The sequence below is a fragment of the Scomber scombrus genome, chromosome 6 (genome assembly GCF_963691925.1).
Source record: "Scomber scombrus chromosome 6, fScoSco1.1, whole genome shotgun sequence".
Taxonomy (NCBI): Eukaryota; Metazoa; Chordata; class Actinopteri; order Scombriformes; family Scombridae; genus Scomber; species Scomber scombrus.
In genome coordinates this window covers 5,846,156-5,870,582 of record NC_084975.1, presented here as the reverse complement: position 1 = coordinate 5,870,582, position 24,427 = coordinate 5,846,156, and the positions used below count along the sequence as shown (strand labels likewise).

Genomic DNA, 24,427 nt, shown 5'->3' with positions numbered 1-24,427 from the left:
CTAGATAATTATAGTGAAGAAAGATTATTCTCTGTCTTCTTCCCTTCAGATCTCACTGCATCACATCACGCTGAGGACATGAGACGAGACTTGCCTACTGAACTTAATGAGGACACGATGACACTGAATGAGCCGGTAATTGCTCCTCATTACAACTCAATCTCAAGTCTCTTATGACACATCCACAAAAAGAAATGCAACAGATCTTCAAAATTGTGGCAAACTACCCTTTTTTTGTTGTTGCATTGGCTGATACAGGTTATGTGTGGCGCAGAAAATGAGGAGAACAACACTTTCACTGACACCCGCCTTCTTCCTGCACCCACAGAAACAGAGGCACTTTTCACTCACAATGTGTCAGTGTGTCACAACAAAGAAGGTACAGTACATGATCAGAAAAATTAAGTGAAAATGCTCTGTGCAGTGACGTGTGAAGCTGGCAGGGTGACACAATTTGCACCACAAACTGAGACGCACAAGACTCAAATTCATAGGAACATCTACTGATGAAGTTTTGTAGATTTAAAAAAAAAAGTTCACGTGGCAAAGGCTGGCTTTATGTAAATGACAGTAGAGGAAGATAAAATGTTTATTAGTTATGTTCACTAATCTTAAAATAAGATAAGATAAGATAAGATGTATCTTTGTTGAACCTCCTTGGGAGAAATTCAAATTGACACAACAGTATAGTGGAAAAAAAGTAGCAGTATAACAGTGAAAGTGATAAAATAAAATAAAATATATTTACAATATACAATAAACAATCTCTGTGTAAATAAATCTGCAATATATAAATGTGCAATATGCAGAAGTTCCTGAGATTATATACATGTGTGCAATGGTCCTGGAATTTACATAGTAAAGACTAGGGTTGCAAAGGGGCAGGAATAGGGGAGATATTCAACTGTATTTGCATTAAATCTAATTTAACCAAGATTATGCTACAAGATGTTTTTTTCTAACTACATTAAAGTTCCCTGTTATAGGCTAACATGCAATTTTGTAAATTTCCAGTTTATTCCTGTTAATTCCCATGGAAACTTTCCAACTTTGAAAATTCCTGGAATTTTGCAACTCTAGTAAGGACAGCATCAGTCTATTTTAGTGGAAGTGGGAGGTACTGGGAGCTGTGGTGTTGGGCACATATATAGGTACAAAAGTGGTAAAGCATGTCACATCAGTAGTGTAAAGTAGCTAAAAAAGAAGCTAAATCTCTTTCTCCTCTCTGATCCTTTTTCATTGCCCTGTTGTGGCCTTGGTCTCCCTATGTACTAGAATCCTTTGTGGTAATAAAGCTTTCGCTCACAAGAGGTCGCTATTATCCTGTTTTTTCTGTCTCTCATACAGATCATGTAGTGTATTACAGTACTTCCCACTCCCACTAAAAAAGATTGATGCTGTCATTGCAACATTGAACATTGCACACATGTATATAATCTCAGGAACTTCTTCATATTGCACATTTATATATTGAGGATTTATTTACACAGATATTGTTTTCTGTATATTTAATTTAATTTAATTTATTTTTATTACTTTCACTCTTACACTGCTACTTCCCCCCCCCACTTTACTGCTGTGTCAATTTGAATTTCAATAAAGATACATCTTATCTTACCATATCTTATCTTATCTTATCTTATCTTATCTTATCTTATCTTATCTTATCTTATCTTATCTTATAGAGAGGACACATAGCCCCACCTTGTACATGGTGAAGAGGTTTCAAGGATACATTTAATTTAAAGCTTTTATGCAAATTCTTTTTAGACATCATGCTCACCAGTGCCAAAAAGAAAGACAGGGTTTTCTCTTAACATGCATTAGTGTCTGTTTATTTCATGTATTTCTACCACTGAATGTCACGTTACTCACCATTATATTTATGTGTGGTGATGAAAAGCTATTATACACTGCTGATGATGACACACAAGACATCTCACACATATCTGATTTCGACAAAACCTCAAAGACTTTTGAAGTAGTTTTGATGTCCAAAGAAGCAGTTAGTCTGATGATGATGTTTTAATAAAAAATTCAAATGTCAAATTTTTAAAGATCCTAACTGTAACAGGACAATGTATGTTTTACTGAAACTGTTTGGCCCACATGATGCCTATATCATACATAGGAAATGAGATGTGTATTTGTTGATACAGTATTTTCTCTACCCTTGTCGTACCATTGTGATAGCTTGAAGTCTGACAGTTTTGGTACTTCTCACAGATGAAGCTGGAACAGATAAATATACAGAGTGTGAGCAACAGTTGGCACTGGACACGAGGACCCTTGAGATGTCACTGAATGAAGAGGAGAGAAAGAAAAACAATGAATATGAAGTGGAAAGAGAAAAGGAACGCTGTGAGGAAATGAAGAAGGAGCAGCAGAGAAGACAAAGAGAGGAAGACTTCCAGGAGGAGCTGAAGAAGATAATAGAGGCAGAGAAGGTGAGTCACTCTGGACTACATTTAGTTATTTTCACTCCATTCACTCCATTTATATGTGTTGTGAATTGTTGCATATGGGTCAATGATGTGATGCAACCCAGTGTCAATTCATAAAAATCTGATTTATATACAGGAAAATCAATGTGAACTAAAATGTGGAATATATGTGGTTACACCATTTGACATTTTCAGGAGCATTCAGTCTTACTTTTGGTTAAAAAAAAATGCTGCAAATGTCATTTCAAACTCTTACACTAACACTACTAACAAAAATACAAAATGTACATTTTAAAAAACCTGATGCTGCTTTTAAAACTATTTATTATTTAAGACATTTTTGCATTTTGTTCATCTTGCCAATCCTTATTTGTCACTGAGTCATATACATCCTATTGAGAAGGAGAAACTAGTGCCTGGTTCTTTAAATATGTCCACTAACATGAGTATTTATTAGGGAAATGGACAAACTGAGGAAACCGCTGCCTTGCTCAGGTGCTGCAGAGATGTCCTTGTCCAGAAATATCATGTTGCAGTGTGATAGGGCATCATCCAAAAGAACAAATTCATGCTGTGGACTTTGAGCAAAGATAACAACATTTATAGCTGATACACTGATTTTAATTTGTCAGCCAGTGTGAAAAGTATCCTGAGTGAAGAGAGAGAAAGGGAGATAACTATATTTGTGTAAAATGTCACAATGAATGCCATTTTCCCTTATCCAGCTTCATCAGAAGGAGCTTGAGTTGATGGGGAAGAGGGCTGAGGAAAAACTTGAACAGGAGTTGCTGCTGCGGCAGGTATGCCTGAATCCTCTTGTTGCTTTTTTCATCACATGTCCAACCAGCAGGGGCTTCAGCTGTGAGTGTAGCCACTGAAGTCATAATTATCACGACAACATGGATGAAAATGTATTTTATGAGACTTGTAACTTCAGAACTTGTTACGATGACTTCATACATAAAATTATTACAATGTACACTTGACAGTCATAGTTCAATATTTGTCTTTAGATGAATTGGTTGTTTGTTATTTTCATGGGAACTGATTTAATGTTTCTAATGAAATGAAAGAACTCTGTATTGTTCTAACTCTATTGGCTATCTATACCGACCAGGAGCTGATCAGCAACTTACAGAGACAAGTGGCGGAAGAGAGGAGGATAAAGGAAGAGGAGCAGAAGAGAATGAAGAAGGAGAGGGAGAAAAAAAAAGAGGAGGAAGAAGAAAGGAGCAAGAGGGAAGAGGAAAACAGGAGGAAATGGGAAGAGGTCAAAAGTGAGGCAGAGGCAGAGAGGAAGAGGATGGAGGAAGAGACGAGGAGGATGAAAGAAGAAGCAGAAAAGAGAAAAATTGAGGAAATTAGACTTAAGGAAGAGGAAGAGAGAAGAAAAAAGCAGGAGGAGGAGAGGAAAAAGAGGGAAGAGGAGGAAAAGAGGAGAATAGAGAAGGAAGAAAATAAGAAAAAGGAAGAGGAAAGATACAAGATAGAGTTGGAAAAGAAGAAGATGGAGTATGAGATGAGGAGGATGATGGAGGAAGAGGAGAGAAATAAGAGGATAAAGGATGAGGAAGAGGAGAGAAAAAGGGTAGAAGTGGTAAGGAAGAAGTTTGAGGAAGAGAAAAATAGAAAGATGGAGGAAGAAATAAGACTGAAGACGGAGGAGGAGTGGAGAAAGAGAAAAGAGAAAAATGTGAGAAAAGATGAAGAGGTTAAGATAATAAAGGAGGTTGAAGAACGGAAAAAGCAGGAGGAGACAAGAAAAGAGGAGGATGACGGAAAAAAGATAGAGGCAGAAAGAAAGATGTATGAAGAGATAATGAAGAAGAGTGAAAAAGAACATGGAGATAGAGGTGAAGAAATAAGACCTGACGAAAGGACAAAAAAGGCACAAAATGAGAGGAAAACAAGGGAAAAAGAAGAGGAAAGAAAAAGCAAGAAGAAGATAAACATGATGGAGGAGAAAGAGGTGGATGAGGAGGTAAGAAGAACGGAAGAGGAAGATAGAAAATTCGAAGAAGAAAAAAGAACCAAGGAAGAGGATGAGAAAAGGAGAAAGAAAGATGAAAGGAAAGCAAGAAAGGAAGAGAGGAGGGGGCAGGAGGGAGATATGCAGAGAGAGAGGGAGGAAGAGGATTACAGAAAAACACAGGGAGAAATGAGACTCAAAGAAGAGAAGGATGGAAATAAAGGATATGAAGAAGACAATGAAGAGAAGGAGGGCATAAAGAAAATGGAAGGTGGGAGAAAAAATATGGAGGCAGAGAAGAGGCAGATTGAGGAAGAGGTGAAAGAAAACAAAAAAGAAGTCATAAAAACAGACAAAAAAAGACTCAAAGACGAGGATGAAAGCACAAAGATTATAATCCAGGATGAGGGAAAGGCTGATACGCTGATAAAAGTGGAGGAGCTGCAAGAGAAGAAAAGAGAAAATAAGAAAAGAAAAATTAAAAATGAGAGAGAGAGTACAGATAACAAAGGAAACTCCCAGACCTCACAATTAGAAGACAGCACCATCCAGACCTCCTCAAGCCCTGACAGCGAGTCCACAGTCGGTCCCACCATCACCGAAACCTTACAACAACACGACCTGAACCAGAACATGAGTCAGAGCCCCATAAATAAAACCACGGGCCAAGAAGATCCAGTGATAAGCTCTTCCACTTCTTCTTCTGGCTCTCTGCTCCTGTGCCTCCCAGAGCACACGGAGCACAAGAGGTTGTCGTGGATGAAGGACTGCGTCCCCTGGTCCAAACTCTCCCTTCATAACAGGAGGAAGCAGAGAGGATCCGTCCGAAGTCGGAGAGGGCCGAGGAGGGACGCGGAGGCCAGCTGCCTGCCATCGCTTAGCCCAGATACTCTGCTTCAGTCCACAGGCTGGAAAACCCTGCAAGAAGTAAGATTTGTACAAATTTAGAGTTGTTATACAGATACACTGAACCAAACCCAGTGACAATGCCACTTAATTGAACACTGAAATGTGCCAAGTGCCAATATTTTCATGCCAAAAAAGTAAAAGAATTGTATTTTTGTCACTATAGAAAACCCTCTGAAACTGTATTTTTTATACACATGAAACCTTAAACCAAAGGCCACAGACATAAAGATGATTTAACAGATTTTTTAAGGCAGGGAAGGGAGTTACTAGCCATATTCACAGGGAAACTCTGTCATATATTATCAACATTAAATCAAGTGAAAAATCAGGAAAAAATACATGAAATATGCAAAGATAATAGCATTTTAGTGCATATTGACCACTGATTTATGTGACTTTGATCAAAGAGGATTAAACCATTTTTTAGCAGTGACTCATGTCTGGCTGGTCCAAATTTTTCTTTTTAAAGCCCTTATATGTAGAAATATGTGATTATAGCATATTTTGTTTTAAGCTTATTGCATACATTTTTGTTTGTAGAAAAAAAATCAGACAATCCTGGCTGAAAACTGCAGTATATCTGTTTTTCAGCCTCCAGTCAGATCTGTTATGTCATGATATTTATGCTACCACTAGGGGGGGTACCAAAGTCACACATTTTCTATATCCCACACATAGGGACTTAAAGAAAAGCCCAGTGCAATAATGACATTTATCTTTACCATGTCACACGTGCATCCTTAACTTGAACCTCTTTCTCTGTTTCAGGTGACCACAATGACTCTGGAGGACTTGCCTGGCTGCAGCTTATCCACGCTTGCCCAGTGTCGTCAACTTCGGTCCCTCACCCTCAGACGCTGCGGTCTCAAAGCCCTGGAAGGCATCAATCAGTTACCAGAGCTCTGTTATATTGATGTACAGGTGATTATTCAGTCAATGTATAATGATTTATTAGTTATTTACACGATTTTTTTCAAGAGACATTAATTATTTGAGATCTTTTTTGAACATATTTTGTGTACAAAGTATCTTTAGATAGGGGGAAATCAGTAGGGGTGGATTTTCTTGTCTCCTAAGATCTTCATTGAATTTGTTACAGGAAAATAACATCTCTTTTGTGGACTGTGAAAATATGACCAGTTTACAAGTTCTTCGACTTGGCCACAACAGGCTGACATCCATCCATGGTTTGAGTGGTGCTGACAATCTGGCCGTTTTAGACCTGTCACACAACTCCATCACCCGGATTGGTGAGACTTGGAAAACCCATTACTGTATACACGATCCCATGAAACATTCACTTTGATGTTTCAAATAAGATAAGACAAAGAGCATAGATGTGTAATTGTGTTGGATACGAAGTCTGTATGTGTTTTCATGTGTGTATGCAGCAGCTTGAGATGTTCAAGTCAAATCAGTTCCGCAATTTTCCACAAGAGGGCAGCATCTCACTTCTTTTTAAGCTCTGCATTTCCCTCATTTGACAGTATGAATTGAAATATGATCTATTTACTGAAGTCAACCTGAGCCCTGGGGCTGAAGTCATGAATAGATATTGGCCAGGAAAGAGGTGAAACACATTGAATTGTATATTGTGCTACTGTATTACTGAAAAACTTTGTTTTGGCTCACCTCTAAAACTGACTCATAATCCCACATCACACAAAGAAGATGAAGGTCTCTTTTCAACTCAAGCTTACACACTTATGCATTATTTATTACTAGCATGCATTCTTATTGTGAGCTGTTTTCTAGTCTCAATAATGGCTTCTTCTTTTTTCTTTTTTTTGCTCTCAACCCCAGCTGGTCTGGAGTCTATGAGGAGACTGCAGAGGTTGTCAGTGGATCACAACCAGCTGATCAGCACTAAAGGTTTGAGGGACATATACACACTCCTCCACCTGGACTGCGCACACAACCACCTGGTAAGCGTGGAGGGTCTGGAAAACAGCGCTCTGCTCAACACGCTGGACCTGACAGCCAACAGTCTCGCTGAGGTAAAAACGGCCACAGCTAATCACAAAAAGCACCTGATCTGATGTAACTGTTCACTGTTCAACCTATAGAAACTGCTTTGAATTTTTGAAGGGGGTGTGGGGCTTGTAACTTAGCGTGTTGAATTGAATTAAGTCCACGTCATGAAATCATCAAGAAAACCTAATTTCAAAAACAATGTGTTTACTGTTTTTTCATCTTATGTAATTTTCATAAAGATTCAGAAGCAAGAATTTACTTTTAACTTCTTTTCCCAGACACAGGTGTTTGAGGATGGTTGGAGTGATAAATAATATAAACATTAAAGTAGGCATCTGGTATGGATATCAAACCTTCACAATATAATCTCAAAAGTGTAACAAATACATATGGACTCATTTATTTAAACCTAACAAAATCAGGCATAGATAATGGATGGATATATAGAACTACTGAGGGGAAGAGAAACAGTTCTCCGACAGTGCAAATTTACAAGTTGAAAAAAGGTGAACTTTGACCTGCAAGAGCAGAAACATCAAACTGAAGGTGGAAATATGTTTTTGAATTTGTTAGGTATGCAGGCTTCATTTGAAGTAAAAGAGAGGAGTCGGCATGCACAATATCACTGATACAGCTATAAAATGCAACTAATTATTGTTATTAATTATACTTTTGAAAAGTCCAATTACTGAAGCTTATCATTCTCTTTGTGATTATAACTCACGGGTAATTTATGAGGCAAAGTCACTAAAACAAAAAAGTTATATGCAAAGTAAAAATACGTGGTGTGTACATCTTCAGGTTTCCTGCAGAGCTTCACTTGTGGCCGACACTGACTGTAAACACAGCAGGACTAAAACAACTGACATTGATGGACGGGGTCATTTAGCCGCTGCTGGACCAGCAGCAGCAGTGTAAAGTTAGTCTAACCCCTCAGTGTGACCAGTGTTAACTGACAACTTCACCCTGTTTGTCCATCAGGCCCCTAGTTTGAACAACCAAGTCCTCCTCAGAGAGCTGCATCTAGATGACAACAGCATCTCCTCCCTGCAGGGCCTCACTGCCTGCTGGCTTCCCCTCATGCAAATCCTTTCTGTGGCCCAAAACAGGTATGTTCATCAGGTACTATTTGATATCTGATTGATTGTGTGATAGAAACAAGTAAGAAGAAGAAGGAGTAAGTGATCTCTTCGACCAAAGAAAAAAACATGCTTTCCTCCTTTTTTTCATTTGATATTAAGATTTTAATCTAGATACATGCCGAGTCTTAGCCAAAGACTTAGACAGTATTTTTCTGTGTTTCCTAGAATTACCCAGCTGCCCTCCATGTCTGATTTTGTGTCCCTTGCGAATCTGGATCTTCGATTAAACTGCCTATCAGGTAACAGGTTGTCTTGATTAATCAGACTATAAATCCCTTTTCATCATCATAAATGCAAACCAGTCTCTACTTTGCATGAAATGTGAATTAATAAAAAAACCTGTGTGGTTTTATCTTTTCATTTTCTTTTCTTTTTTTTACTGACGTTACAGCCAATATGTGACACTGAAAAATCAGCTCAACCATTTTCAGTTTTCCCTGCATTCCATCTGTATGCTGACATTCCCTTACTCCCACTCAGCCACAGATTGATTTCACTTAACAAAATACATTAATTTATATGCATTAAATATGATTTTAGCTATAAACAATTATGATCCCACACATTTAATAGAATGCTACTGCATTCATTTTGGCAGGCTGCGTATATGACTTCATAGTAATAAGATGCATTAGTTCACAAGTCTCTGGAACACGTCTCTGTTTATTTCTTCCAGTTGATTCAGCCCCGCTACAACCAGATCAGACCATTGTGAAAGTGAGGAATAGGTTGGAAAATATGCATTGACAAGGGGAAGTTGTTTCTCTGCTTTTCTTTCAGAGTTGAAGAATGTGTGTGAGAGCCTGGAGGGATGTCAATTCCTGCAAGAGGTCCACCTTGTGGGGAATCCTCTCGAGCAGGAGAGTGGCTGGAGGTAAGATGAAGGTTGGATATATTGTTTGGAGTAAATTAAATGGGTTACTGTTCGCCAGGCTCTAACTACATTTGTCATCTAATTTGTAGGCATCTACTTGTGGAATAAGGAAGAACTGTTATATAAAGATTATTTGAGTACACTCTCTATTTCTACTACAGTTCATCTATGATTATACCACATTTTCCTTCGCAGTACCTGCTACACAGTTTCAAGCCAATATAGTGTAATTAGAAATTTCCGTTGTTCTTTCTGGAAATTCTGTGGAAAAAAAGTTTCAATTTCAGCTTTCTTTGCTATGAAATATCACTTGCTGTGATGGATGTTCAAAGCAACATACCAGTGAAAAGCCAGTATTCGTCTATCACAAAATCAGTCTATTGGCTAAGGTAGTCTAAACATTCCAGCAGAACACAGGCCTTCCTGTCCGCTTCCCAGGATTAGTGCTGTGATCCGCGTCCGCTATTAGATTACCGCAACGTGCCACCGACACGTGTGTACGTACGCCATACTTAGCACTCGTAATTTCCCAAATATTGATACAACAGAAAAATCAATTATCTTTTCAGTGTCAATTTGCTCATTCACTTATTGTGCCTAAATATTTTCCTCGTGTTAGGACCGTTGCAGTGAGCTTATATGTAAAATATGCAATGACCACTTATATTCTTCGTGCTTCTATTGGCGTGTCATGAGCAATGATGTCAGCTGTTACACTCACACCCAGTTAGTACCAGCAAAATATCCAAAACATGAAAATCTACACTTCGCTTTCCTGCCAAAAAAGCCATTAATGTTTCGGTTTTAGAAAATAATATAAAACAGCATTTTGACTGTTGTATTAAGGAGATTTCATTGGTAATTTTTTGGACTCTAAGTTTGCACCTTTAAAGCAACATCATATCTGAGAAGAGTCAAACGTCAATTGCAGACGTCAAACATTGATGCTTTGTGCATGACTGGCAAGGTGGTTCAATAATGCTCACAGTTTTAACTTAAAATGTATATTTTTGCATTTGTACATTTTCTAGTTTAGTGGGTTTTTTTGCCGTCCAAAAAACCCTTAAAACATAGGTTACTTGTGGACATTTTTCTTTTCTTAAGCCTTAACTGAAACACAACCTTAATATTTCAATGAACTTTACTTAACCCCCAGTGCCAACAGTGGAATTAACCCTCTGTATTTCCACACTCATGCCCTGGCCCTTTCATCCCGGGCCAGTGATAACACCGGTTAAATTAAAGCACCAAAAGGCCAGAGCTAAGAATTACACTCCCTGTAGGCAGCCCGTGATCCAGGAGACGTGGAAGAAGAAAATACTGAGCCTGATTAATCAGGGCCACTTTAAGAGCCTGTGTTATGGAGGAAGTCTTCACTAAATGAAATACGGACTTGTGCTCATGCTGGCTGGAGAAGGAGGACACAGATGAAGGAATGTGAGCCAAGAACAGTGTTTCCCTCAGAAAGGAGGATGAAATTTATATCAATTTAGGAAAGCTTCAGGTTTAATTCCAAGTGTAGTCAATGTAGATAAAGCTGTAACTAGTTTCACATTGTCTTAAATGGGTAGGCCCTGCTCTCTTTTGCAAAATATGAGTTTCAGATAGTACTGTGAGTGAAATGTAGCTTTTTGGACAGTGTTGACAAATCTCCAACAGAAGGAAGACTTTCTGTTATGAAACGATCATGAAAACTGTAAAGACTAGTGGAGTGATTATCACAGTACAGAAAAAATCCTCTTTCTGAAAACAACCAAAAGAGATATCCCTATTCTTTAATGCCAGTCATCCATTGTAAAAATCAACTTATGGCATAATTTTTGTGCATAGGTAAACTCAGTGGTATCCATTTATTTTTTTATTTAAAAAAAATAGTATATTTAAGGATTTTCAAATGGTCAGACGATTAAGGATAAAAGAGCAAGATAGAAATATGTGCACTTTTTTCCAACTTACAATGACCAAAAAACGCATTCTTCACACGCAAAAAACCCCTACAGAAAACCCCAAGACAGAAAGTTTATACAAGTAGATATAAGGTGGCATAATGATGGGATAATAGCACATTAAACACTAAGTCATACATGGAAAAGTACCTTGAGATCTCAGTCCATGCTTGTCTGTAAAGACCACACCGAAGGGTCCTCGAGAGGACATTGCAGTATAGTAAATTTCAACCTAACCCGCTTATATCTCCAAAATAAGGAAGATGAAGAGCTGTTTAGAACCAAAAGGGTTTTCCTTGTTAAAAAATTGGGATCTTTTGAAAAGGGGTACAATATTCATGGAGGTATATTCATCTTAAAAAGGTTGACTCTTCCTAGAAGAGAGAGTGGAAAGGATGTCCATTAGGCTAGGTTCTCTCTAATCTTGTGAATTAGGGGCATGGAATTAGAGGGAGGGAGGGAGGGGGTAATATGTAAACTGAAGTTGACACAACCTGATGAGGACTAATTAAAAAGGCCAGAGCGAGTTGGGGACCAATACACCTTAGGGGTTGGGGGCATTGCCTCAGACTAGAGAGAGTAGTTAAGTAGAATAGTTAGTTAATTAGTATAGAGAGTAATTCATTTTGTAACCTGTAAATTGGCCAACAGATTTAACGGCTCTCGATATATAATCCTCAGGGTTACTTAGATAAAACATAAAGTCATCTGCACATAGGATCACTTCTAATGGCATCTGCTAAGGGCTCTATGGCAAGCAAAGGGGGTGAGACCAGACAGCCCTATTTGGAGCCAGTTATAACTGAAGTATGATGGGCAGCATATAGAAGAGATATCCATTTAGTAAAGTTTAATAAAGTTGTCACCTAAATTCAATTTTGAGCGGATTTGGCTTGTTCCTGAATTCATACTTCCTATGATTAGCAAAAGGGGAGTGTCTAGAGCGACTGTAGTGGTGTCAGTTTGAAGTCTCAGGCCCTCTGAGGGTAAATGGTAAATAGACTGTAATTATATATAGCGCTTCTCCAGTCTTCGAACAGCTCAAAGTGCTTTTTCACATACACTGATGGTAGGGGCTGCCACCCAGGGTGTCAAACTGCTCATCACGGGGAGTTAACCATTCACAAACACTTTCAGTATCTTGCCTAAGGACACTTTGACATGTGGAGTGGGGGAGCTGGGAATCAAACCGGAACCACCGATCTTCCTATTACTGGACAACCAACGCTACCTCCTGAGCCACAGCCCCCCCTAGGTTAAACTCTTCCTGCAGGTTGCTTAATTGTTCAAGAATCTGTTTTTCTTTAGATTTACTGAAAATGATATAGTAAACCCATGGATAACAGACAGCCGTTTCCCAGAGTAAACTATAGAAGATACATCTGGAGTGTCATTCTCAGTGAAAAAATGATTGAACTGTTCTATAAAACACAGTCTAAAATTGTGATTCTTAAAAAGGTGATTTATAAACCACCTTTTTGGCATTGTACTTACTGTGCTGGACGTGACAAGACACTGGTGTTCACCGTCAAATGGGATGGGTCTCCCTTTTTGTTGTCGCCATATTTGGGTGATAGCAGAGGTTTAGCTTTCTAACTTGTTAAGAAAGGGTTTGCCCTGGATGCTCCTGGTGAGAATGACCTTTCCCTTTCATACAAAGATGTATCTTGAGTTAAAAAAAAACGATTAAGAGGCTTAAAATGTTGTTTGATTCTCTATTGATGAATAAATATGCAGGAGCTGGTTAAGACATCTCTACTCGCTACCCATGCTGCCCTCCGCACCCTCGTGGTATCCTTTTTCTGTATTGAATTACAGTTACTACCTCAATGAGCTCATGTAACGATCAAAAGGTCCTATTTTGGTTTGGAGCTTCACTTGAAGACAGCCAGGCAGACAACATGCCCGTTGGGTTGGAATCGAATCCTGATCTGTGTCGGAGAAACCAAGCGAACCACATCAAAACCATATCCCTCTGACAGTACACAGATCCCACCCTCCGCGGTCATGTCTTTGTCTCATGGTGGTGGTAGGGTCAGGAAAAAACAGCAGGCTTTCACTTAGACCATTTTTGCAGTTTTAAATCCCCTACAATTTTTTTTTTTTTTTTTACATTTAAAGAATAGGGTTCACAGTCCAAACCCGAATCAGAATGTTATTATACCTGAAGCAATAAGATAACTAAAAGATAAATAACATAATCACCTTATTTTAGTTCGTTTTTTCATAGGATTCATTCTGCTTCATCTTTAGTTGTGCTATAGTACAGAGACTGAATATGACATTATTGAAACATGACATTAAAATGAGCATCTTGAAAGAGTGTGAATGTAAGTAGACATGAAATATAAATAAAAGTACTCATATTCACTAAAAGGTCACATTATGAATCAATTTGAGGTTCCCCTTCGCCACATGTTTTATCCTCCTCTGGTGACAAACTAGGCAAGATTTGAGAGCATATGGTGCTCAGGGAATCAATTTTTGAAAACCCCTAGTTGTTCATAATGTTTTACAAAATCGAATTTGTAGCCTGTGGGCTTGTATTTTTTTACTCATTTTATTGTTGCCGTTCCCTAGTGTCCTGTAGAGTTTCCAGCTCCACATTTTCCCACTGAACACAGACCACATTTGGCCATTGCTCTGCTGGTGGATGCTCTGAGTCTGTTTCTCTGACAGATAGTTGGGATTCCTCTGCTTGTACATCCTTAGCCTCGGGCAGCGGTTACCTCTCCCCCAGACTTTAGCAGTCATTCAGGGCTCCCCTCCAGTTTAAAGGCTGATACTATCCAATATATGCCATTTGGTAGAGTAGTTTATCCAAAGTGGGTTCATACCTATACTTTTAGAATTAAATATAAAGTATAGTATAATGTTAAATGTCCCTAAATGTAATAAGATTGTAATTCCAGTGCAAATCACAGTGTGCATCATTTCTACCAGTGGAAAGTACATCATATTCACCAAATCACAATTAGTAGATGAGTCTGGTTAGTCCAGAGGACAAAGTATACAGTGTACTCAGCAAGTACAGAGTGGCCTCAGTGGGACCTCAAACGTCTACTCAAATTCTAGCTGGCAAAAGCTAAACAGAGAATGGTTCCTGTAAAACTGGCCTGTTCAACGGGCTGCTTGCGGGCACATCCAGTCCTGAAAATGTTTCGCCTGTCACTTCAGGATCTGAGTCAACCGGAGATGTGAGTTGTGTATGTGTAAGTGGGTCCACTATCTTGGACAGCTCCGTACAGCAAAACCACTTGCACAAATCACATACACCTGCACAGCTCAACTGCACCCTGTCAATGTGCATCCACTAAAACAGCTTGTTTTTTCCACTGACATGCTCAAATTATTATAAGTGTATGAAAACATTATCATTTTTCATGTCTGCTGGATCTGAATCGTCTGTTCATAATGCTCTCAGTGACCTTCTTCCTCTTTGAACATGCAGTGTTTATACTAAGTGGAGGACTCTTAATTGTTTGTATTCACTGTAGTGGTGAAGACTGCATTCAAGACTCTGTAATATTGAATGTAGAAGTACAGCACATCAGCAGCATACTTACTGAATTGAACTATAATGTAAATGTGTCAGTTGAAAAGGTCTTGGTATGAATATATTTAAAGATATTACCAATCTTTGTTTCACTCACCTTTTTCTTAACTTGCATAAATATGCATAAATACACTTTAATGTGTATAATTTAAAAAAATAAAATAAAATATATAGAATATCCACTAATAATAGACATTACTGTAGTTTAAATTCCTTTGAATGAATGAATTGTATGACTACTCGTATGACTTTTTGATAAGATAAGATAAGATGCCTTTATTGTCACTCTACTTAAAATACAATGAAATTGCTAGTGCCCATCACAGTGGTATTTTGACATACTACTGCATACATACATGCATACTGCTACATACATACATTCAGCATCACACACAATAAATCACGAACCATCATAAAACTATACAATAAAACAAAAAAAAGTCAGGTAAAATTAAGACAAGCCAGGTAAGTAAAAAATAAAGTGCTGACTGGGTTGATATTATAGAAACTAAATGAAACAGTTTTATTGGCTGCTGATATTTAATCCTGTTTGCTCTCCTTTTCAGATCCACTATGGAAAAAGCAGTTCCTGGTCTGAGGGCCATTGATAGCCAGGAGACAGACCCTTTTCTATCCCCCCCTGCTGTTCAACAGGTCAGGCCGGCCTCAGGCAGCTTCCTAGCGCTGTGTCAGGCTCAGCTTCAGCAGACTTGTGATTTACTGCAGCAGCACAATGAGGAGCTCAGGTAAAAGCTAAATGATTAACTGCTTGTAGTGTCAGTGTGCTATGAGTTTAGTGTGGTTGAGTGCTGGTCTTACCAGAGATTAAAGAGAGTTGGTGTATGTGTGTTGGATTTATGTGGATTACTTTGCAAAAATTGTCATGGAATCAAACCAGAGATCAACTTTGTGTACAATCAATTTTTAGTGTCGTTAGATATCAAATTTAGATCATTTGTGTTGGTGAAGTGAAATGTTGGTGAAGGACTGATGTTTGAAGCAGCTTGACGTGGCTCATAGAAAGGAAGGAAGGAGGGGAATGCTCAGCTAAGATTTGTTAATTCATATTTGGCTTCATTAGATGTGTCCTAGTTGGAAAAGGGAGTAATGAAGCTACCATATATTGTAGTTCCAATATCTTGTATAGCATTCTCTCTTTCCCTTTAATTTATCCTGTCACTGTTGGTTTTTATCAAGAAATCAATCAAAACTAAACATCTAATTATATATCGCGAAAGCTCCCGTTCTGCTTGGCAGTGCAGACAAGATCTATAATTGATAACACAACATAATTGGCAAAAAAAAAAAAATCCATTCATAAGAGGTCATATTACACTTTAAATCTTGTGTTGATCAGCCTGTCAGACAGACAGACATGAAGCGGTGAGGAATGTCAGCCATCCTCTTGTTATGTCTGATACATAGGGTGTAGTGAGGCTAAAGACAACGTCCATCTATTTTCACAAGTCCTTCAATGTCACTGGCCTCCACACACATTGATGCTCCTATGCGAGATGGACCACCAACACTTAGAGCAGTGGTCAACTTTCTGCTTATCTTCGTGACCCTTCCAAATTACACAGCACAAAAGATGAAACGTGGCGGCTGCTACCCGTATGGGTCATACTGAGGACTCCTATGGCTCGGGGGGTAGCATGGCGCTCCCTTTGCTTCACCTCTCACTGTGTGCCCTCCACCCCCCTGGCCTCTGGACAATGAGCCATTCTGGGGGCTTTGCAAGGACCAACACAGCCATTTAACCCCTGGCCTGACCCTATGTCAGACTGGGGTTTAGAGGAGGTGAGAAGAGTGCCACACGCCAGTCAACTACTGACTGTAAGGTGGGAAACCATGGGGTTTATCGGGGCTATGGTTTCACAACTTTTCTTTACAGGGTAGAGTGCAGAAGCTTATTCCTCACAAAAGTACTCTATTTTACACTTTCAATTGACTTTTTATGTAAAGGAACTAGAATTTCTAAAAGATTGAACCACAGCAGATAAAACTACTGTTTGTGCATCCTAGAGTGATCACATGTGATAGACAAATCCATACAAAAGTTTGTTTTTATGTTGGCTTCTCACTCTTTCTTTCCTGGTTATGTTTTTTATACTCTTTGCATACATCCATTGCTACCAAACACTGCAACTGTCTTTTGAATTTACTTTAAAGCAACAATACACTGCAATACATGCATGCTTAAAATACATGCAGATACTATGTGTGAGACCCGAGAATACAAGCATATGCACTTAAGAAATGTTATAATCAAGTCTTTTATAATGTTCACTGTAACAAAACATCTGTTATTTATTTATAGTACACAGTATTTTTTTTTATAAAGGCAGAAAAGTAACCCTGACCTTTGTGGCTCTTGTGCTATTCATTGAACACATGGGTCAGTGTAACCACAAGTAATTGTTCTGACAGTAACTTTCTCATCATCAACTACAATGTTCACTGGATGCTTTGCTTGTAAGCTTTTAATTATGTGATCTTGAGAATCAGTTAAGACTCTGTACATAGTGTTTTTTTTACTCTTTTCTTAAGTTGAATTTTACTTTATCTGATTTCATATAATCTACTTTATCAGATGTTTATTGAGGAGAATGAGTTGGCATTCAAATGTGTTTTAAAGCAACCCTATTTCTAGACAAAACATTGATTTTGGATGACTCCTTGAATTATGTTAAGTGGTGTGTTTGAACAGTTTGTTAAAGTATAGATATGGTTAGGGAAAGATTGTGAGTACATGAGTGTCAGATGCACTAAACATCGTCCTTAGTTTCCACCTTAATGGCATTACATGTTGATATTGGACATCATTTATGTCCTGAAAATCATACAATGAGTTTGTGATTCCAAGGAATAATGTGCTGCTACCGTTTTTTTGCGTATTTTTGCTTTGAGTTTATGAAGTGTAATACTCTCTCTGCAACCTGTCATTAATCTTAATCCTTGCATTCACCTTAGCTTGGTATTCACTTTCTGACTGCTTCCACCATTATTGGAGTTCACCCATATGACACGACCACAGCAAATGCTGTAGTCCCCAAATATCCCGAAATCTAACTAAAAAGATGTGGATTTCGTCATCTACACTCACGGTTACAAACAGACACAGGATCGTTATTCACAATATGTGTTTAAAAAATAAAAAAAAAATAAAAAAAAAATAATTTAATTTTCCATTTTTCAACAACTTAACAGTTTTGTAATGCAGTCAGTATGAAATACCTAAAATACTGATGATTGCATCTTGTCCATTTTCACAACTGCCCCCATCCCACCCTCCCACAGATCCATACGCTAATAGTGCAAATGTAAAATTATATAATAAGCAAATCAGTAAGAAACTCAGAACTGAAACTAAGCAAAAAGACAGATAAAAAAAGAAAAACAGTACAGATTAAACAGTGATTAATAGAAATATACATACACATTTAAAACATAAAACATGCTAAGGTGGATCATATGTTAATCGTGGTTGTCCATAGCCCTCTATATTGTGATTTGAGTTCAATGTTCAATATGTGTTTTAATCATGTGACAGACACTCTATATTAAAGCTTTTACATTCCTTATTCTTCATTCCTACTCTAATATACAAGTGTTTTATATGTCCACAGTGACCCTGGAGTGAACCAGCAGGTACAGAGAGAGAGAGGGGGGGCGGGGGTCACTGAGGTCACAATCCTTTTGGACCTCCCGACTCCTCTGTCTCTTGTCCCACTGAGACATAAGAGTTGGTCTTTGTAGGGAAGAAGCTGCACTACCTAAGGCTACTGGGTTTCCCAGACTGGCCGGGTACTGAAGTGTCTCTTGCCCCTCAGGGTTTAAGACAGGGAGGAGATGGGGGGAGCAGAGTCAAGCAATGCTAATAGATTCATTAAGTTTCCATTGAGGTGGCTTTGTAGTCTGTTTATCCCTTCAATGAAAGAGACATTATATGGTATTAGGACATACAGAGCAGGCACTCAACTCAGCTGCACTCACCTTACCTTACCTCAGAGGATCTGTCAAGAATAAGAACAGAATATCAGCAACATGTGACAAAATTCCCTATTAGATTTCTTATGTTAATGTTGATTTAATTTCTTAAAATTAAGCATGCTGAATTAAGCATCTCTGATATATTATAACAGCCCCCTCCAGGCTAAATTATTCTGAATATCACATGAATATTGATATTAATTTATAATAATAATAATAATAACATAATAATGTTAACGTTATCAGATAGTACCTAAAAAATATAAGTAATTCCATCTGTAAAAAAGTAAAGATGAGCAAATATTACAAAAAATTTTGTGTATCATATTTCGAAGGCTCTTCAGTGTCAATCGGTCCCCTGCCCACCTACAGTAGATGGAGACATCCTAAACAGTGAGCACTCATGCCTAAAACTGTCTTTTTTCTGTGTGTGTGCATCCATATTCACAGCAATGCCTCGTTGCCCCTGGATTCTGTAGAGACCCTCTGCCGACACTTCACTGAGGCTTTGCAGCTGGCTGAGGACCAGAGATTTGCCCACGAGTATGGTGACACTACTGCTGCAGACAAACAAAGAGGTGCAGCAGGCCAAACAACTGCAGAGGAAACACTCGACGAGGACAGTAGCAGCGCTGGAAAGTTTAATGAGTGCCCCGATATGGAATTCACTGGAAAAATGTCACCACTAATTCTGAGGGAGGACAATATCAGCAGCAGCTATTGGACCTTGGAGAACTTATCCACAGAGAGTTGGCATGACACTTTAGACACTGTTACAGTAGGGCCAAAGATGAAGTCAGCAGATAGCAAAGTTAACTGTGGCAGCTTTCATTCCTTTGCAACAAAGGGAAAAATGACGTCCGCCAATCTCAAAAAGGCAGCTGTGTCCAACCATCGAGACCCGGACCTCAAAAAGTAATTCACTAATTCACTTCTGTTTGAGTCTTCTGTACATGTTAGCGCTCTGTACATAAATTCCATCCAACACCAAAACTTTTCATGGTGCACATCTGGACACTGCTGAGTTAAAGAAAAATCCTATTTTTTATACGATTCTTTTTAAAGCATTTTAACTTTTTATTGGTTTCTGCTGCAGAGTATTTGTCTTCATTGGAACCTCCTCTATGTGATTTATAACAAAAGATGTTGAACATCTTACTCATTTTAACACGCAGCTCCATCATTAACTCTGCGCTATCTTTGGGAGGACAATAGATCTTTGATATGAAGGGTTGCTCTGGACAGGCTTAAATTCTCCAGAGTTTTCCTTTCCAGATGTCTGCTCGGACATAAATTCATGTTTTGAAAGATGAAGGTGCTATGACATCATGTATATCCCTCATGTTGTATGCCTGGGTATGTGTGTGTGTGTGTGTGTGTGTGTGTGTGTGTGTGTGTGTGTGTGTGTGTGTGTGTGTGTGTGTGTGTGTGTGTGTGTGTGTGTGTGTGTGTGTGTGTGTGTGTGTGTGTGTGTGTGTGTGTGTGTGTGTGTGTCTTTTTTGGAGCAGCACAGCAGCAGTTGTGATTCAGCAGCAGTGGAGGAAATACAGACAGAAATGTGGGAACATCATCAGCCCCCCCACAGCTGAAAAAAAGGGAGGAGGAAAAGGAGGAGGTGGTGGAAAGCCAAAGTCAGGACCTTCTTGTAATAAGTGGAACGTTGTTGGCCGGGATCATGCAGCAACTGTCATCCAGGTACAACGGCTGGGGTTTTTGTAATCTACACTTTCTGTACAAAAGGTTCAATCCAACGAGGGGTGTTGCGTTATAATTAAGGGGAAACAATTTTCAAACCATGTAGGTCACATGTACTTTTTTTTCATTTGCCAAGTTTTTCCATTTTTTTCAGTTTCCCTCTTATGCTATTTTTAAAGGAAACATGTATTACCTTACTTTAGTGCAAATGCAGTTTGATTTTCTTTTAGATAGAAATTTGGAGCATTTTCCCTCTTTCCACGCAGCAGTAACAGGTTCTTCCAGAGCTTCAGCCTGACCGAGACAGCATTGGATATTATGTTCTGGCTATTTGTGACTACAGTATTTAGGATATCTGACATATCATACCTCATTTTTGGATAATAATCATGTATTGGTCCAGTTCAGTCAACCCATCTACTAGATCAGTATGTCCACTATGTTCATGGATGTATGAAAATAGAAAAAACTATCACAACTTCCTTCAGGTAACAGTGACATCTTCAGATTTGTGTGATAAAGAATCCAAAACTGAAAGATATCATGTTTACAATGAGGGAAAATAGAGTCAAGCAGCAAATGCTCACATTTGAGAAGCTGGAATGGGTGAATGTTTGTCATCTTTGCTCCATAAATCAGTTCAATGAATACTCAATTATGAAATTTGCTGACCAAATTATAATTTTCCGCTCAATTAATCTACTAATCATATCAGCACAAATCCCCACAGAACTATTAATGTACCTTCTAGTTTCAAACTTAAATTGCTTTATCAGCAAATACAAGAGACGGCTTGTTAACCTGGTAATATGTAATTAAGGACTGTATTATTGTGGCTGAAGTCACTTTAACACAGCAGATATGTGAAAATGTCCATTTTTCACCCTTGAACATCCATCTTCAGGCCTCATACGTGCTATCGAGGCTTACCCGGCTAATCCCCTGCATAGAGGTCTAAGCTGCTGTTCTGAAAAACATGCTACTCAACACTGCTCCCAAATCTCTTTTCAACACAAAAAGTGTTTGATGAGTCCTTTAGGGCTCTCCAAAGTAGAGGTGGGGGTGGTGGAGTGGACGGTCGGGGTGGAGAGGTGTGTGTGTGTGTGTGTGCTTGTGGGGAGGTATGGAGTGATTAATCAGATTCCAAAGAAGTGCGGTAGTAAGAGTTCTAGGATTCGTGTTCGGCTGAACTTGAAGTGAAGTGTACACCCCCCCCCCCCCCCCACCCCCCACCCCCCGGTCCATTGGGAATTGGAGGATTTAGAGGCACACTGGAGCTCCATTTGTCTCGGAGCAGCCCGGAGTCACGCAGAGTTCAGACAGCAGAACACTCAGCAATTAAAAGAGAGGTTAACATGTTTTATCTCTCTAATGGGATAACACACAATATTTACGTTTGCCCCGTGATTCATGGAGAGTTTTGTACCATTTGTTCTTCGGGTACCTCCAGGCATTCTGGAGGGGCTTCACTTTGAGGAGGAGGCTCACATCTGCTCTTGCTGCTGTCACATGCCCCAGCACCAGAGAGGATGACACCTTTGAGGAGGTAGACATAGATGAATTTGTCTATGATGAGGTATGTACACAAGTTCATGTGTTCCTCACTTTCATGGTTCAGTAGTGCTCCACCCCGTTTCCCATCAGACACACAAACGTGCATGTGGGTCTAAGCAGAGATGCGTAGACTCACATTTTCTTACCCACAGGACTGTCTGTACACACACAAACCCACACAAATCTGCTTAGATACACTGAAACATGAACTTACACACACACACACACACACACACACACACACACACACACACACACACACACACACACACACACACACACACACACACACACACACACACACACACACACACAAAACAGCATGTGTGTTAAAAGGATGCAAAACCAAACATATCACACCATCTGTAAACCTAGAGACACGAAGACACAAAATAAACAGGAACTATCATTATAACCTTGACTCTCCCTTCATTGTAAAGTGTATGTATGTGTTTGACGTGTTTATGTTGTTGCTTCTCTGTTCCTGTCAAGAAATAAATATGTTTAAATAAACTTTTAATTTCAAACAGGCAGGACTGGAGAAAGACTGGACATTACCAATCTCTGAGGACTCACCTCCCAGATGTTACTCTGTGTCAGAGCAGCCACTGTCACAGAAGGTAAAGCAACTGTCCCGGGACATTTTGGTAAAACCTGGTGGGTTGGTAACACAGTAAATGTGGCAAGTGAATTTTGGGATTTAGCCCCTTTGTGGTGTTAATTAGTTATTTTTTTGCCCTGTCCTTTTTTAAAAATTGTAGTTATGATCTCCTTCAGGTTTTGTCTGACTCTCCCTGATTGATCTTTAAATTTATTCTCTTGAAAAACAAGATTATTTTCTGGGGTCCTAAAAGTTGCTCAGCATCAGCAGATGTCATTTTTCATGCTGGTGGACTGTCGTCCTGTTTTTTTCCCCTTCATTTACCTCTCGTTGGATCTTTTCTTTGGAGCGTGCTCAGCGCTGTACATCATAGTAGCCGGTTCAGGACAGCTGATGGGGTGCAGCTGCTGTCGTGGCCGGCCTGTGTGTTGACGCTGAGGTACACATCAAAGGCAGGGATGAACAATTTAGCGCTTCCACAAAGAGAAAATGGGATCTGGAGAGTAATTAAGCTGTTAGTTTGACTTAAATATGAGCATTCCTTGGGTGTAAAAACTCGCTCTGGTTAAAGGTGTCAGACAAATACTTAAAATGAAAACACACACTTGAGTTAAATGTGACTGGGCATTATTCTATATATTATATTTCAATTTCCCCAAGGTATATTGAGGACTGTATTTTATCTAGACAGAGCCTAAACTGTATTTTTCCATTTTGAGCCCCAGCATCATGGCCGTTTGAACACTTGAAAACTTTAGAGAGACAGACGTTTTTTTTAAGTTAAAATCTACAATATAAAGAACCACCTAGTTAAGTTAAAAAGTATTAATAAAGTACTTCACAAATTGCTCAATATTTTTCTCGACTGTTGTGGATCAGAATCACTCTGAAATATACACATTTTAGATTTTTTTGAGGCTACTGTAAGTATTAGCTTTTGTTTGCTTATTCTATAAAAAAAACAAACCGAAAAAATCGACACAAACTAAGTGATATGAGCAGAAAAATATTCCTTACTCTAATTCATGTTTGTTTTTCAGCCTCCTGGGCCCCTTCCTGAACTCTCCCAGTACATACTCCCACCACCACCTGTATGGAGACCCAAACAGGCCTGGTTGGCCGGGGAAAAGGGGGACTCCGCTGGGCAGAGAGTTTCCCCAGAGAGCTCTGATAGGTAGCACAAGTAACTGTCTTGCACATGTTGGTTGCACTCCACTCAATTTCTGTTTTTGCTTTTTGCTGACATCACTATAATGCTACATGAGTGTGAGTCTGCCCAAAGCTAGATGTTGCTACATGAAGCTGTTGAATATACAGTAAGTGACAGTCAGGCTTCCTAACTGGGTTCCTCATGTTCTCACTTTGAGCCTACTGTACCTTTATTATTCAAACTGACATTCATGAGATTTGCATATACATTGGATCCAAAGCAAATTACCAGGAAAAACATAACAAGATTTTATGTTGTCATTTACGTATTCACTCTTGCTAATAAAAAACAACTAAATAACATTAAAAAATCAACATTAAGCACACAAATTAAAGAGGTAATACCAAAAAACATGAACAGGAAATGAACACTGTCCATTGGATTGGATATAAATGGACAGCCTGATAAAGTTTTGAAGCGAGAATCATGACTATTCTTGTCTAAATTATGCACATATTCAGCATACTTCAGCATACATATTCAACCATGTTGATTCATGGTTGAATCAACATTGTCTATATTTCAGTCATAGATAATGAACCTTTTAAGAAACCCTCTTA

At 38.9% G+C, this 24,427-nt stretch overlaps 1 protein-coding gene across 1 annotated transcript in view; it reads left to right on the top strand.

Annotated features, from left to right (window-relative positions):
• The window catches only part of lrriq1 (leucine-rich repeats and IQ motif containing 1), a 38,791-nt gene that overhangs the window by 1,422 nt on the left and 12,942 nt on the right, over positions 1–24,427 (top strand). The window contains exons 3-21 of the mRNA XM_062420806.1: positions 50–135; positions 259–379; positions 2,227–2,447; positions 3,170–3,244; positions 3,562–4,297; positions 4,574–4,684; positions 4,949–5,340; positions 6,091–6,243; positions 6,422–6,572; positions 7,126–7,319; positions 8,278–8,405; positions 8,604–8,677; positions 9,219–9,312; positions 15,381–15,560; positions 19,258–19,722; positions 20,316–20,502; positions 21,953–22,078; positions 22,587–22,676; positions 23,698–23,831. Of these exons, the coding sequence (XP_062276790.1) occupies positions 50–135; positions 259–379; positions 2,227–2,447; positions 3,170–3,244; positions 3,562–4,297; positions 4,574–4,684; positions 4,949–5,340; positions 6,091–6,243; positions 6,422–6,572; positions 7,126–7,319; positions 8,278–8,405; positions 8,604–8,677; positions 9,219–9,312; positions 15,381–15,560; positions 19,258–19,722; positions 20,316–20,502; positions 21,953–22,078; positions 22,587–22,676; positions 23,698–23,831 (3,718 nt within the window). The remainder of the gene's footprint in view (positions 1–49; positions 136–258; positions 380–2,226; positions 2,448–3,169; positions 3,245–3,561; positions 4,298–4,573; positions 4,685–4,948; positions 5,341–6,090; positions 6,244–6,421; positions 6,573–7,125; positions 7,320–8,277; positions 8,406–8,603; positions 8,678–9,218; positions 9,313–15,380; positions 15,561–19,257; positions 19,723–20,315; positions 20,503–21,952; positions 22,079–22,586; positions 22,677–23,697; positions 23,832–24,427) is intronic.